Genomic DNA, 16,712 nt, shown 5'->3' with positions numbered 1-16,712 from the left:
GTAGGTTTCAGTGACTAATGAACAAGGGCACCCACGTTCCTTTGTACATCCACACTTCCCAATCTTTCACCATTTAAGTAAGACTCTGCATTTCATTTTCTTCTGGCAAAGTGGAGAACTTCCCATTTTTCTACGTTATAATCCATCTGTCGCATTCTTGTCCACTCACTTAGCCTGTCTTAATCTCCAAGAAGCCTCTTTGAATCCTCCTCACAACTCACATTCCTACCTGGTTTTGTATCATTAGCAAACTTAGAAATATTACAATTGAGCCCCATGTATAAACTTTTGCCCAAGCATAAATCCTTGCAGTACCCCACTAGTTATAACCTGCGGTCATGAATTTGTCTAGTAACATTACTGATACGAATTTAACAGGGCATAATAGGATGCAATCTGCCCAACAACAGGTAGAAAGCTGCCTAGAGACAGCAGTAGCCTGTATTTAAAAGGCAGGATGAGACATGTCTTTCCCAGTAACGAGATTAGAAGGCGTCTAGCTAGAATCATGTGTGAATTGCTTATTAGTAGAAACAGCTTGCCTAGATGATTGGAAGATCAGAAAGGTGGGTGGCATGATGGCACAATAGTTAGCACTGCTGCCTCACAGCAGCAGGGACCTGGGTTCAATTCCAGCCTTGGGTGACAGTCTTGTGGAGTTTACACATTCTCCCTGTGTCTGCATGAGCTTCCTGCCATAGTCCAAAGGTGTGCAGATTAAGTGGATTGGCCATGATAAATTGCTTCTTAGTATCCAGGCATGTGGAGGTTAGGTTACGGAGTTACAGAGATAGGGTGGGGGAATGGACCCATATGGAGTGCTCTATTGGAGGGTCGGTGCAGACTCAATGGGATGAATGGCCTCCTTCTGCACTGTAGGCATTCTATGGTATACATGCTCATGTCCAGAGTCAAGAAATTTGATAGAGATAGACAGCCAAATGCACATAATGCAGAATGAAAGAGGAGAAAGGATATAATTGGCAGCACTCTCAGAGGCAAGGAGGTCAGTTTACATCTAGCAGCCTCTAAGTCTTAGAGCCAAGGCAGTGCAGAAACCTTCATAAAGGGAGTTTAAATATCTTCGCTGGACCAGAACAAGACTTCACAGACTTGATTATCCTCCCTTTATTGTGCGGTAACTATAAGCTGGTTTTGACCTATAGATCTATTTAATTTGGATGTTGTTTGGAGGAAAGGGGAAGTCTGAAAGAGTTCATGGATCATAGATAAATTTTGAACAAGGGTTACATTCTACTTAAACTGTGTGTGTTTTCTCAACTCAATTGCTTTCGCGTACCATAGTTCTGTTCGTGTGCATGTCTTTCATAATTGTTACACGATAACTGGACTATTTATTCCCACTGGGCTCCATTGAACATCATTGCAAAAAACAAAACTATACATCCCCACGACCTGGTGTTCCAAGTTGAGGTGCCCTCGTAGATAATATCAGCGTGGTTCATGACATTGCCAACTTGAGAATGACCCATTTATTCATACTCTATGTTTTCTATCTGTTAACCAGTCCTCAATTCATGCCAGTATATTACACCCTATCCCACGTGTTCTAATTTTGCTTACTAACCTCTTGTTGACCTACACTGCCTTCCAGTTTTCTAATGGGTTCATTAAAATTCTAGCTCTTGGGTGGAATTTCACGCCTCCGTCACATCAGGGGCAGGATCGGAAATTGCGGCGAGTCATTCAAAAGGTCCATTGAATTCAGCGGAACTTGAAAATGTCGGCAGTGGGATGGACTGTAAAATTCTATATCTTTACATTGCAACATGGCCTCACTCTTTCTGTGATCTTCTCCAGCCCTCTGTTCTATCCAGGACTATATCCGCATGCACTTTGAAATTTGCACGTTTGGATTAATAGGGATCTCTACATTTATCAGTAACTGTGGCGGACATGGGGCTGGATTGAAGCATTTGTTTTTGGTATTAATAGAATTTGTTCTTGGTATTAATAGAAAATGAGCCAATGTAATATTGCTCTTGAGAAGTTTTGAAAACAATCCACCTGGCAGGCAATTATCTTTGAAAAGCAGTGCAACACTTATCAGTTGTTTGTGTTCAGTTATGAGAAAGCCTTGCGCTACAATACTTTGAAGTGATATTTTCAGACAAAACAACAGATGTGCAGCAATTAAGATCTAGAGCTTTTGCCTGCCAGAGGCACATTATAGGGGTTGAAATTCAATTTCAGCTGGGGCTCAGGAACAAGCTGACGGCCTGTTAAACACCTCACCCGGTGTCACATCCCATTGGGCAGAATGTATAATGGGCGGCCAATGTGGCAATTGGTGCCTTCGTACTGTCCCCCAATGTTTTTCTGTCCAGGGAAAGATCGGGGTGCATGAATCAAGCTGATGGACGACTAGGCCAGACCAAAGTTTCCCTCCCCTCCCACTGCACTCACTCTCTCACTCATTCACACACACACACACTCACACTCACTCACTCACTTACTCAGACATTCACTCACACACACACACTCATACTCGCACACGCTCACTCACTCATCCTCACACGCACACACTTACTCACATTCAGACACACAAACACACTCACTCACGCACTCACTCACGCACACTTATATGGTCAGATACAATATCAAGATCATAAGATTAAAAATGAAAAGGCCTTTCATCCCATTCAGCTCTTGCCATTGTGAATCCATGTTCAGGACTTGCACATTTTGCACAAGTTTCACTTCTTAAATTAGGAATCTGCTCTTTTCCCTTCTATAACCTTTGGCCCTAAAATTTTCTCCTTTTCTGTCCACCTGGGGGCATAATTCATGTTGTAAGACCATTTGAAGGGACACTGGCAGCTCTTCAGTATCTTGATCAAGTGACTGTCATGCACTTTTGTGTCCAGTCAGTGAATATCCTTAGGTTGTTAGGAGCATCACAGTTTTTGTGCAATTCGTTCCTCATCAATACCTGCACGTTTTCACTAAAGCTGACAGCAGACTGCTGAAAAGTGTGCACATTTCTTCCCAGCGGGTGGATACTGAGCTTGAATAACAGCCCATTACTGAAGTAAGGAGTTACAGATCAAATGAGGGATGAAAGCTAAAATAACCCTCATGTATGGGCCACTCTACAAGGCACTTAACCACTGAACATTTGGACCATCATATCCATTTCCTTCTTGAATATTTAGTCAATAATCACTTCGCTAGGTGGCAGTCTAGTCCAAAAGTTGACAAGTTAACATATTTTTAACACATGCCTTCCTTGGTTTGTGTTTTCCTGAGCATCTCCAATTGAGATTGTCTCGGTCCAAATGGAGAACCTTGTCACACCCCCCTCATTGGTTTCCTTTCTGATTTTAAAAGCTAAGATTATATCATAGGAACGTAGGAAGAGGAGTAGACTATTGAGCCTGTTTTACCATTCAAAGTGATCTTGGCTAATGTGTGACCTACCTGTGCCTTTATCCCTTAATATCACCAGTTAACGGCAGTCCACCAATCTTAGATTTAAAATTAACACTTGACCCAGCACCAACTACTATCATCAAAGGGAGTTCCAAACTCCAAGACCGGTTATGTCTAGAAGTGCTTCCGAACTCCACTCCTGAAAGGTCTGACTCTAATGTTTAGCCATGGTGTGGAGATGCTGGCGTTGGACTGGGGTGAGCACAGTAAGAAGTCTTACAACACCAGGTTAAAGTCCAACAGGTTTGTTTCAAACACGAGCTTTCGGAGCGCAGCTCCTTCTTCAGGTGACTTAAATCACCTGAAGAAGGAGCTGCGCTCCGAAACCTCTAATGTTTAGGCAATGTCACCCAGTCCTAGATTCCCCAGCTAGTTTCTCTCTACCTTATCGAAAACCCCCTAACATCTTGAGACCTTTGCAAAAATTACCCCTTAAACTGCTAGATTTTAGAGAATACAAATGTTGTTTGTGTAACCTGTCCTTATAATTTAACTGTTGGAAACAAATCGTTCTAGTAAATCTACTCTGCAGACCTTCCAAGGTCAGTATGTCCTTCCTAAGATATGATACCCAGAACTAATGACCGTACTCCATCTAACCAGGAAACTGCTGCTACATGACACCTGACCCTTTGTTCTCTCGTCCTGTTTATAAAGGCCAACATTTCATTACTGGTTTTGATATTTTTCTATCTGCCTTGACATTTTAATGTCCTACGTACATGAACCCCAAAATCTCTTTGAATTGTTACTGTTTTTAGCTGTTCGTCACGTGGAAAGTACTTTGATCTGCCCCATTTAGTTCCAAGGTGGATGATGTCACACTTGAATACATTGCGATCCATTTGCCACACTTATGCCCATTCATTCAATCAACTAATATCCCATTGTAATTTCAAGCTTCCGTCTACACTACCCACAATGTCGCCTTTCCTTGTATCATCAGAAACCTTGGATATACCATTGTTGAAGTGGTTAATGCATGAAGTCAATAGTTTTGAGGCACTAACACAGACCCCTGTGCAATGCCACTAGTCACATCCTGCTAATTAAAGTCCAATTCCAATTCTGTTGCCACATCGAATGGTACACTAAGGCAGACTTTCCTCTGATTCCATAGCTAGTTATTCCTGGAACAGGTCGCTAGTCTGTCGCCAGAGGCTTGTAGCTTGAGGGCCCCCACTCCCCACCAAGCATGGCTGACCAGGCGTCTGAGCCACTCTCACTGCCTGCATTGGTATGCTGGAAAGATATTAACACGCAACCTGATTGGCTGCGTTAGGAACACACCTTCCTTGGCCATCAAGTCTAGGGGTGGGACTTGAATCCTGAGCTTCTGGCTTCAAGGCAGGGATGCTACCCACTGCGCCGCAAGACCTCTGCCAGTTAGAGTGCCTGCTCATTATTCCCCCCCTCTCTCTCTCCTGTCACTCAGCCAATTCCTTCACCGGATCAATGATTTTTCCTCAGTTTCATAAACTTCAGCTAACAGTCTCTTATAAGGAACTTTAACTATTGTCTTCTGGACGTCCATATAAGTACAATCAATAGACACTTGCCTCTCCACTACTTTAGTCATCACTTCAAAAGATTCAACTAGTTTGTCAGACATGACATACACTTTATAAATCCCTGCTGGCCCTCTGATCAGCTGAAAAGTTCCTTGGAGTTCTATCACTTTATCCCTAATTATATAGGCTCTAGTATATTCCCAATAACTGATCTATAATTCCCTGTTCTTCCTCTCTCACTTTTCTTAAGTGGATGACTGAGATGCAATTTTTCAATCTGGAGGAACAAATCTTGACCCAAGAGAACCTTGTCATGGTCTCATCTACTTACTTACATCCTGAAATGAGAACCATCTGATCCTGGGGTTTTATCACTCTTTACTTCCATTATTTTCTTCAGTACTGTTAAATTGTTTCAATTAATTATGGTGAGATTTTTTTCCTTTAATTTTATTGTGAGGTCACGTGTGCTACCCTGTTCCCCCACTATAAATGCTGATGCAAAGTCATTATTAACAAGTTGTCCATTTCTTTTATTTCGTTAATGATCCAGCTTTTTAGAATCCCACATTGATCAGACAACTCTCTTTTTCTTAATACAATTGTAAATGTTTGTATTGAGTATGATATCCTTGTAAGTTTCTTTTCATGTTTCGTTTTGTAGTTCTTACCACCTGTTTTATCACCTTTTCCTGTTCTTTCTCTCCCCCATTCTCCAGGAGCTATGGTACATTTTGCACTCGTTTAGGCTGTTTCCTTTTGTTTTATGCTGCTTATCTCTATAGTCCTCCGTGGCTACATCTTGTGGCAAGTGGAGCTCTTGCCCTTTACGGGTATAAACTGGCTGAGTATCATGTTAAATTCCCTTTTGAACACCTCGCACTGATCTATTATTTTACCCATTGACAGATTTGCTCAGTTTACATGATCGGTCTCTGTCTAATCCCATGAGAATCGGCCTTACCTAAATCTAGACTCACAGTAGTCCCTTCCCATTCCTCCCTTTAATACACAATAGTCCATTCCATCATATTGGGAAGGATTCTCCATTTGGGAAGCAATGTTCTCCCGCCGGAGTAGAATCGCTCCAGGTCTGCGCTGGAATTAGGAGCAGTGGCCAGGACTGATTCATTCACTTTGCCATGCTAATTTATGCATGACAGTGACTCCCTGGATTTCATTCCGAATCTCGCTATCGGGCTGCCATTTGCACTTTGTGTGGGTGGCCCGATACCGTAGAGTGCCGGCAGGCCCCCCTCCACCGAATGCAAATCCTGCCCCCACCCCCCCACCCCCCCACCCCCCCCCCCGCTGACAAGTAGGGACATCCTTCCACCCCACCACCATGGGAATTGCTGGGTCACCCATCCCCCCACAGAATACACGCATGAAGGTGACCCACCCCCCCCCAACACCAGACCCCCATCAGAAACCCCCCACCAGAGACCACCATCAGAGACCCCCCCATATCAGAGACCCCCCAATATCAGAGTACCCCAAATATCAGATACCCCCAAATATCAGAGACCACCCCCATATCAGAAACACACCCCCCATCTGACAGAACTGACTGGAAGCTAAAGAGCAGTTCAGGCAGAAACTGTGAAAAATCACTGCATTTTCACTTACCGGTCCCTTACAACTGCAGCCTCAGACAGATGTGTAGAAAGCAGCAGATGTAATTTGCAGGGTAATAGCTTCCAGACAATCAGGTGTCTGAATTATTTAGTTTTGTTTCCTTTCATGCTTGAATGCATCTTTAGTACCGTTGTGAACCTAATCATAATGTTTATAAACATCTAGCTATGATTGACAGCTCTTGACAACATCAAAAGCAGTTAAGTGCTTTCTGTTGAATGAAGAGGAAGTGAAAGCACTTATCTCTGAGACATTTATAAACATTGTAGTTAGCTTGTGGGTCTATGATATGGAGAGGGTCTCTGATATGGAGATCTGCCAGGGAGTAGGTTGGGGGGGGGGGTTCTGATGGGGGTCTGATTGGGGGTCTCTGATGAGGGGGTCTGATTGGGGGGGGGTCTAATGGAGGGCTGGGGGATCAGATGGGCAAGATTTTCATTGTCCGGGGCTCTCCAATGGACTATGTTTCATACTTACCGCCTTGACCCACCGCAAGATCCACCGTGTCAGGGATTTGCTTACAAATACCGCACCAATCCATGCCTGTGTGAATCCTGGCCAAGAGCCGGAGCATCATGGAGGCGTGGATAATCGGATTTCCAGCCCGTTAATCGGATGCAAATGGATTCAAATGACTCATTTGCATCCAGCCGCTAGCGTGGGGTGTGTATCTCACTTTGCCACTGGCGGGGGACTGGAACATGGGCAGGGCGCCGATCCTGTTTTTTTGCCTGATGCGCGATTCTCTGCTGCATCGGCAACTCTACTACCAGCAGCCGGCGGCGGAGAATTCACCCCATTCTGATTGCCTTAAGATAAATATTCATGCACTATTGTGTTTGTTCATAATTCTGGTTCACTGATCAATATATTCTTCCTTCATTTACTTCCTTAGGCTTTTTTCTGTAAGACTCAGAAATATCTGTTACTCCTTTCTTCCCAGCCACCCTGCATTCTTCTGGGATTCACCAACTGATTGCTGAAAATTGAGTGGAGGATTGGTGAAAACCAATATAAGTCTCTTTTTGGAGGGGATTTTAGCAAGTTACGTGCAGTCAGACGATCTTTAGAGGAAATGTCTGGCCCCAGTCTTTTTGTAAATATGGAAGTTAAACCAAATCAGAAGATTCCAGCTGATGTTTTATCTTGGGGCCATATCCAATAGAGGAAAGCTTAAGCTTGAAGAAACTAATTAACAGTATCTACAGTTCAGAGGATGCTGCAGGATCTCTGCTTAGGAGAAGAAGCTTGCATTGAAGAGATTTCATTGGATAGGAGGTGGCATTATATTATTATATAACGGAACACCTGCAAAGAAACTCCATGGGATTCAGGGGAAGCAATGATTTCAAAAAGTAATTGGACAATCACTTGAGGGAAACTAAGTGGCCAAGGGGATAGAGGAGGGGAATGGGGCTGAGTGGGTTGCTCTACAGTGAGCCGGCATTGATTCGATGGGCCAAAAAGCCTCCTTCTGTGCATTATGACTCTATGGGAAGAATACTCTGTCCTTATGGGCCTGAGTCTGGATCATTTCCGGGTCCTGACTTCCTCTTCCTGTTGGGGTGCCTGCTGGGGAGACCTTCCTGGAGGTGACTAATTAAGGAGCTGCCTTCAGCTCTGCTGTCAATTTCAGGATGGTGAACGGATCCTTGAGGCCGGAGACCCAAAAGAGAGCTTGCAACCCTGGTAGGATGCCAGCCCCACCAACTCAGGTGATGTTGCCAATGTTGGAGGTGGAACATGAGGATACCATCTTGAAGTGTCCCTGAAGAAGTTGGAATTGAATGAAATAAGCAGTGGCCACAGCTGCGAGGTCATCCAGGTTGGCCTATGGCAGCAGCTGGTGGCCTGCTGATGGTTGCTGTGTCACTGGTGTGGGCAGGAAGTGGGGATTAGTGTAAAAAGCCCATCAGAACCTCAGGTCAGCTGTTGGCAGGTCACCCCTAGGCAGCTGGCAGGCTCGGCCCTTACTGAGGGGGTCCCAATCAGCCCACAAATGGATCTGGCAGCGTTTAGCGTCTGCAGGCGACGTCCCACCTCTGGGAAGATTCCCTGGAAGCGGAACACATTGACCTGCTGGCCTGACACCAACTTCCATGAAATTCTTCCGGGTCCCACTTACAAGCCTGCCCCAGCAGGAGCAGGAAGATTCCACCTCTAAAACTGCTTTCTGCTCTTTTTTTCCATGTGAGTAGTCAAAGGTTTGGTTTAGGATGTTTTACACAGCACCTTGCGCATTAAGAATTGTGTTCCTTAAGAATTATTCACGCCGAAATTCAAATTGATTTGCTCACGTTTCATTATTTAAACAGGTGTCTCAATTGAGAAAGAAGAACTCCAGCAGCTGCTGTTTGGCTTTGATGAAAAACGCTTCACAAGGATGACGCCAGCCTTGTTCTTTTTCATCAAGGAGTTGAAGAATAAACGTACGCAGCCATCCTGCAGCACCCTACAGGACTCACTGCCTCCGCCACCTATATGAGTAAGTGTTGCTGGAGAACTCAATATAGTGAGGCAATATGCAGGCTGAAGATGTCGCCTAATTAAGCCGTCCTGATGGTTATGTTAGACATTGTTATTGGCAAGCAATAATTTTGAGACATCTATAGTTTTCAAATGATAATCCTTGTTTTCAAATACAAGGATAATGGAAAGGGGGAGGTCTTGTGGTGCAAAGGGTAGTCTCCTGCCTCTGAGGCAGAACCTCCGGGTTCGAGTCCGCCTTTGGTACTTGATGGCCAAAGTAGGTGCACTCACAACGCAGCCAACCAGGTTGAGAATCAACCTGTAAATCCTCTCAACACATGCCAATGGCAGGCAGTAGGAGCGGGTGAGATTCCTGGTTAGCCATCTGATGGAAAGGGCATTGGAGACTCTGCCATCGTCATCTATAATTCTGGACTACAACATGCATGGAAAGCTGCATGTTGCCACAGCAACTTGAACTTCTTGTTAGGCTGGTTACCTCAATTGGCTGGACAGCCAGTGTGGACCAGATTGGAACCATTGAGGGTTTGTCACGGTGGCACAGTGGTTAGCACTGCTGCTTCACAGCTCCAGGGACCTGGGTTGAATTCCGGCCTTGGGTGACTGTCCGTGTGGAGTTTGCACTTTCTCCTTGTGTCTGCGTGGGTTTCCTTCCAATGTCCAAAGATGTGCAGGTTAGGTGGATTGGCCATGCTAAATTGCCCCTTAGTGTCCAAAAGGTTAGGTGGGGTTACTAGGTTACAGGAATTGGGTGGAGACGTGGGCTTAAGTGGGGTGCTCTTTCCAAGTGCCATTATAGACTCGATGGGCCGAATGGCCTCCTTCTGCACTGTAAATTCTATGATTCTATGATTCTACGACTCATATTCTGGCTGACGTGGATTTGGGGCTACTTCCTTGCCCTACCTGGACTGCACAGCACTGTGGGTCGGACCTGCCTTTGGGCAGTAAACTGAAGGAGAAGTAGATAGGGGAAAGAGCTGAGTGATTAAGGTCTAATCTCAGATCACCACATTGCTGATATTGGCACAATATCGCTGTTATTTCTAGGAGCAATATTATTAGCTGCTGATAATTGTTGAAGGTGTCGACATTGAAACCATATGATGTTGCTTAAGCACAATTAATTTTGCTTTATAAATACATTTTAAAAATATACAAACTTTATCAGATTTGGGAATGAGCAGAGGGAAAAGGAGCAACACATAAAAGTGAGTCATGTACATAAACTAATCTTGTAATTCATTAACAGAATGTGCTACAGTGATAGCATGTCGATGAGTGAAACTGCTTTGTATCAGGATATCAGGTCCATAGGTCACTATGGTAATTCATTGCTAGGCATGGGTAATTGTAAGGAATGCTGAAAATTTGATGCACCTGCTTCTGACCTATATAGACTGGCCCATATTGTGGAAGCTCACATGGGGAGAGTTTTGTGCATGAGACTATTCAAACTATTCAATTGTAATTGTAGTATTTATTTTTCTATGCAAATTCATTAAATGTCAGACAGGTTCCAGTTGCTGGCTTCCTTGTATCAGAGTCATGTTGTGAGTTCAAATTCTGTTCCTAGCTTTGAGGGCATCTAAATTTACACTTGCGCGTAATGTTGTCAGAGGTGCTAGCCTTTGCATGATATACTAAGCTGGTCAGAATCTCATAGCATCAACTAGTCAAAATCTCATAGCACCAACTGGAAATGAGCAGGAAGTTCTCCTAGTGCCTTAAGCTACCAACCATGTCACAATCAATATTGTTAAAACAAATGAATTGGCCACACATCCAATTTCTGTTCTTGAGCTCTTGTGTTGCATATATTAGCAGCTCCATGTCGAACTGTGCATCATAAAAAAATCTCCGAAATGTAATAAGGTGCTACGGGAAGTGTAGTAACTTCTTTAGGCAAGACTTGAAGTCAATAACATAAGAAATAGGAACAGGAGTACTAGACCATATGGCTGATTGAGGCAGTTCCGCCATTCACTATGATTATATAGAATCCCTACAGTGCAGAAGGGGGCCATTCAGCCTGTCAGGTCTGCACCAATCCTCTGAAATAGCAACCCATGTAGGCCCACTCCCCGCCCTATTGTCTTAACCCTGCTTAAACTGCACATCTTTAAATTGGACTCTAAGGGACATTTCATCATGGCCAATCCACTAAACCGGCACATCTTTGGACTGTAGGAGGAAACTGGAGCACCTGGAGAAACCCACATAGACATGGGGCAACGTGCAAACTCCACACAAACAGCCATCCAAGACCTGAATTGAACCCGGTTCCTTGGTGCTGTGAGGCAGCAGTGCTAACCACTGTGTCACTGTGCCACTTCAACTTTATTTTTGCGCCCGCCCACCATATCCCTTAATTCCCTGAGGGACCAAATGTCAGATTATCCCAATCTTAAGTACATTCAAAGATGGAGCATCCGCAAACCTCTGGGGTAGAGCATTCCAAAGAATGCTATCACCTCTCATTCTTCTAAATTCAGAGAGTATGAAACCAATTAACATAGCCTCTTATCACAGGGCAACACCCACATCCTAGGGACCAATCTAATCGCATTGCATGGTCAGATTTTGTACACATCATTATTGAGCATCAATTGTTAAGACCTTTATGACTCTTTGATCAAGTATAGAAAGTATTGAGGAAGAATGGCAGAAAAATGTAATTTAGTCCACATTCTTCATTGGGCCACACTCAATCCCATTCGTTATTAATATCCATTTCTTTATTTTTAATGACAATTTTCAACAAGTGTTACATTGTGAAAGTAGGTATGGAATAAATCAAACAGAAGAATGTTATTGCATGTGCCCTATTTTGTCCACCTAGAAATATCTATCTATCCAATTCGTTCATGCATTCCAAAAATCAAAGACGGGGGAGATCTCTGCAGCGACGGTCTGGGAAGCTTTGAAGGCAGTAGTCAGAGGGGAATTAATCTCGATATGGGCCCACAGTGAAAATGGGGAACGGGCTGAGAGGGACAGGTTAGTTGAGGAGATACTCCAGGTGGACAGGAGATACTCGGAGGCCCCGGACGTGGGGCTACTGAGGGAGCGGCGGAGGTTACAGGTGGAGTTTGGGCTGTTGACCACAGGGAAAGCGGTGGAACAGTTGAGGAAGGCAAGGGGGGCGATATATGAGTATGGGGAAAAGGCTAGCAGAATGTTGGCGCAGCAGCTCAGGAAAAGAGAGGCGGCTAGGGAGATAGGTAAAGTAAAGAGTAGAGACGGTAATACTGTCCTGGACTCAGCAGGGGTACACGAGGTGTTTAAGGACTTCTATAGTAAATTATATGAGTCGGAACCTCTGGCTGGGGTGGAAGGGATGAGACAGTTTCTGGATTAGTTGAGGTTCCTGAGGGTTGATGAGGATCTGGTGGAAGGGCTGAGAGCCCAATTGAGATTGAGGAAATAATCAAAGGGCTAGAGGGCATGCAGTCGGGCAAGGCCCCAGGGCCTGACAGCTACCTGGTGGAATTCTATAAGAAGTTTTCAGAGATATTGAGCCCACTGCTGGTGAGGACATTTACCGAAGCAAGAGAGAAAGAAGTCCTTCCCCCAACAATGTCGCAGGCCTCGATTTCATTGATCCTGAAACGGGAGAAGGACCAGGAGCAATGCGGGTCACACAGGCCGATTTCTCTACTGAATGTGGATGCCAAACTGCTGGCTAAGATACTGGCCACAAGGATAGAGGACTGTGACCCAAGGCTGATAGGGGAAGACCAGACAGGATTTGTCAAGGGCAGGCAACTCAAGGCCAATGTTCGAAGGCTTCTCAATGTTATTATGATGCCCTCAAAAGGAAAGGAGGCGGAGGTGGTGGCGGCGATGGATGCGGCGAAAGCTTTTGATTGGGTGGAGTGGAATTACCTGTGGGGGGCGCTGGGAAGGTTTGGGTTTGGTGAGGGCTTTATTGACTGGGTGCGGTTGCTCTATTAGGCACCAATAGCGAGTGTGGGATGAACCTGCTGAGGTCGGGGTATTTTAAACTACACTGAGGGACGAGGCAAGGGTGCCCCCTCTCCCCGTTACTGTTTGCTCTGGACATAGAGCCATTGGCCATGGCGTTAAGAGCCTCTAGGAACTGGAAAGGGCTGGCTCAGGGGGGGTGGAGCACCGGATCTCGCTCTCTGCAGATGACCTGCTCTTGTACATTTCGGACCCGTGGAGGGGATGGGGGAAGTGATGTGAATCTTGGGGAAATTTGGAAATTTTTCGGGGTATAAATTGAACATGGGGAAAAGCGAGATGTTTGTGATCCAGGCGAGAGGACAGGAGAAAAGACTGGGAGAGGGGCCGCTTAGAATGGTAGGGAAGAGCTTTCGATATCTGGGAATCTAGGTGGCCCGGGAATGGGAGGCAATGCACAAGTTAAACCTGTCCCGGTTGGTAGAACAAATGGAAGGGGAATTTAGGAGATGGGACATGCTCCCGGTATCACTGGCGGGGAGGGTACAGACCGTGAAAACGATGGTCCTCCCCAGATTTCTGTTTGTCTTTCATTGCCTCCCCATCTTCATCCCTAAGGCCTTTTTCAAACGGGTGAATAAGGATATTTTGGGCTGTGTGTGGGCGAGTAAAACCCCGCGAGTGAAGAAAGTGTTGCTGGAGCACAGTCGGGGGGAGGGTGGGTTGGCGCTGCTGAACTTCTGTAATTACTACTGGGCGGCTAATATAGCCATGATTAGGAAGCGGGTAGTCGGGGAGGGGTTGGCATGGGAGCGGATGGAAGCGGCGTCATGTAAAGGCACCAGTCTGGGAGCACTGATAACGGCACCTCTTCCGTTCTCGCCGGCCCGGTACTCCACAAGTCCGGTGGTGGTGACGGGGGGGGGGGGGGGAGGGAGACGGATTGTTGTTGTATGGTTGAGGTGCGTGAGGATTGGGATGGGGGGAAATGTTTATTTTACCATCTTCATGCCATTGTTTATGTTAGTGTTATAAAAATTTTCAGATACCTCAATAAAATATTTTTAAAAAATAGATTACCAGGGTTACTTGAGATAAAAACATAAAATGTTGGAAAAACTCAGCAGGTGAGGCAGCATCTGTGGAGGGTGTGGAACAGAGTTAGCTTGGCCCCGACACTGGCGGGCCTTGTTGTGAGTGAGATGGGAAAATTTGGGAAGTCGTTACTTTTAACAGCTCTCCAAAATTTCCATGTCCGACCTGTGACAATGCCCATCGGTATCACGTTTCAGGTCGATGACCAGGTTACCTTTCTCACTTGTCCTTTCCCATTTTATCATCACGTAATGGTAGCATTTTCATCAGAGGCGTGGTATCCTCTACATGGTAACAAGATGAGAGGCAGTGAGAGGAAGAGTAACATTGTGATTGGTGACCCCTGCTTAATGCCAGTCCCAGCAGTAAGCATGGGTTAAGTAATTTTGTAGAATGCTTGTGAGCTAATATGCACTTGCAGTAGACACTTGCTGATCCAATTCATCATATGGCGGTATTAACTCCTTCTGATTATAAGGAAAATGTGCAGCAATTAGAACCGACAAAGTAACATTTGTGGATAGGTATACCTGGTCGCTGAAACTAAACCTGCCCAGCAAAGTCATGATGGTGACCGTAGCAACTCTAATGGGATAACAGCGATGTTGTGTTCAAATAATTTATTTTAAAGGGATTCGTTTTCAACAGAGTGAGGAAGAGTCAAGAGACTATCTGAAATAGGAGAGTGTGAGAATCAAATAGAGAGAAAAAGGGCCAACAAAAAAGTTAAAGGGAGGCAGAAGTGGGAAATAATCGGAAAGAGTTTTTGGAATAAATGCTTCATTTAATCTTTGTTTCTGAGCATTGTAAAAAAGATCCACTGGTATGTCTATAAATGTGATTTTGAGTAAAGCCTAATCCAGTCAATTCTACTTTTAGAGAAGACGCTAAGGCAGTTAAAAGAACAGAAAGTGGTTATTTGGAAGCATTGGAATCTTCCTTTAACACGCCATCCTCGACACATGAGTCGCCACACGGGTTCCTACGACATCTCAATCACTTTTTGAACATGGTATTAGATTATTCCACTGACCAGGCTCCCAGGCCTGTCCTCCACCTCGACAAGCAAACCATTGAGAGTCTTCCCCACCAATCACTAAATATTTCAAACGCCTACGCCTTAGAGCTGTTGGTGCAGTCGGATGAGCCCTTGATATTTTTAATGCCGGGGAACGCTGAGAACTTTTTGAAGCAAATGACAGAAAACGAAAATGTTGGGGAAACTGAGGAAAAGATGCAACAACTTCTCAACGCCAAACTTCAAAACACAATCAGAAGAGTGTTGGAAATCCCTATCTTTCAGAATGAGAAGGTTTTGAAAAAGCTCATCCACCTGCTGAATGAGTGTGACCATCCTTTCCCTCTGCCGCTGTTCCCTCAGGTCAGTGTCTCACCACAGGACAGCCCAAAGAAAAGAAACCACACACGAAAGACATATTACACATTCCTGCTGCTGAAGACATTACAAACGGCGAAGACATTTTGGGATAAGAGGCAAAAGCTTTTTAGGCAAAACAGGAGTGCGACCAACCGGTCAATCTGCAAACTGGAGGAACTCAGCATTGACTTTGATCGTTTGTCCTATGACTGGATTTTGGTTCCAAAATTGTACAACATACACAATTGCGTTGGATCTTGCAGAATTCCCTTACTGGGAAATGTGTCTAATCATGTTGTCTTACTTATTAAAATGCAGGAGCAGGGACTTCCCACAAAGCGAGAGCCATGTTGCGTCCCAGTGGAGTATTCTGAACTGCTCCTGGCTGTGGTCAATGATGAAAGCAGCATGATTACTGTGTACAAAAACATGGTGGCAGAAGAATGTAAGTGTAGATGACCCGGGCATCTTGGCACATTTCGCAATCAAAACATTGCCTGAAAAGATCAACTTGCGAATGAGCATCTTTGGTTACACATTCTCTCTGCCAAGTTGAATATTTTCTTGCAGCATGTTAACTCTGGAGCCCAGATGGTGTTTATATCAATCCCAGTTTGGGCAAGGGCTCATCCCTTTTCAAAATGGGTCAAAAACAAAAAATCCAAACATTTCACACACCCCCCCCGTTGATTCAATTTGCTGACACTGATTTTGAAATTAGAGTAGCTGTGTCTCGTTTGACGTTATTTATACCCATGTTCTGCTTGGAGTATGGGCCACAACAGCTTGCTTTATGTTAAAAAAAAAAGCAATGGAAATGAAATCAGATATTCACAATGAAGCTAACCGGATGCTAATCTGAACCCCAACAGTTCCTCTCAAGCAGTGGGAATCAATCTCTCCATTCCTATTTGCTGAAAGATGGAAAAGTAAATTACCAGTAGCATATCCATGAAAGTTTGTGGAGATCTATGTGTTTTCATACTTAAATATGACTAAGATACTCACAATAATTCTTACTAGAATACCCACCTCTGAGATAATGCACCAAATCTTCACTACCAAAGTGGGTAGCAGGTAGTTTACTAGGTGGAGATGGGCCTGCCGACTTTGGATAAAGAATATAGGCGGCCATGGGGGAGGGTTAGAAGACCCACCTCACTTCTCTGGGACCTTGTCTCAGTTGTTTTAGAAGTTAGATCCTCTAGCCCTCACCCCTC

At 44.7% G+C, this 16,712-nt stretch overlaps 2 protein-coding genes across 2 annotated transcripts in view; both read left to right on the top strand.

Moving 5' to 3' along the window:
- LOC119952940 (muellerian-inhibiting factor-like) overlaps positions 1-9,087 on the top strand; it is a 38,540-nt gene extending 29,453 nt beyond the window's left edge. The window contains exon 4 of the mRNA XM_038776576.1: positions 8,918-9,087. Coding sequence (XP_038632504.1) covers positions 8,918-9,087 — 170 coding nt within the window. The remainder of the gene's footprint in view (positions 1-8,917) is intronic.
- Positions 9,088-14,999: 5,912 nt separating this feature from the next.
- On the top strand, positions 15,000-16,289 carry amh (anti-Mullerian hormone). The gene has a single exon (XM_038778240.1). The coding sequence runs from the start codon at positions 15,124-15,126 to the stop codon at positions 15,949-15,951; it is 828 nt and encodes a 275-aa protein (XP_038634168.1). The 5' UTR covers positions 15,000-15,123; the 3' UTR covers positions 15,952-16,289.
- Positions 16,290-16,712: the final 423 nt, after the last annotated feature.

This window comes from Scyliorhinus canicula, chromosome 18 (genome assembly GCF_902713615.1).
Source record: "Scyliorhinus canicula chromosome 18, sScyCan1.1, whole genome shotgun sequence".
Taxonomy (NCBI): Eukaryota; Metazoa; Chordata; class Chondrichthyes; order Carcharhiniformes; family Scyliorhinidae; genus Scyliorhinus; species Scyliorhinus canicula.
Note: the sequence above shows the minus strand (reverse complement) of the source record. Positions and strands in the feature narration are given on the sequence as shown.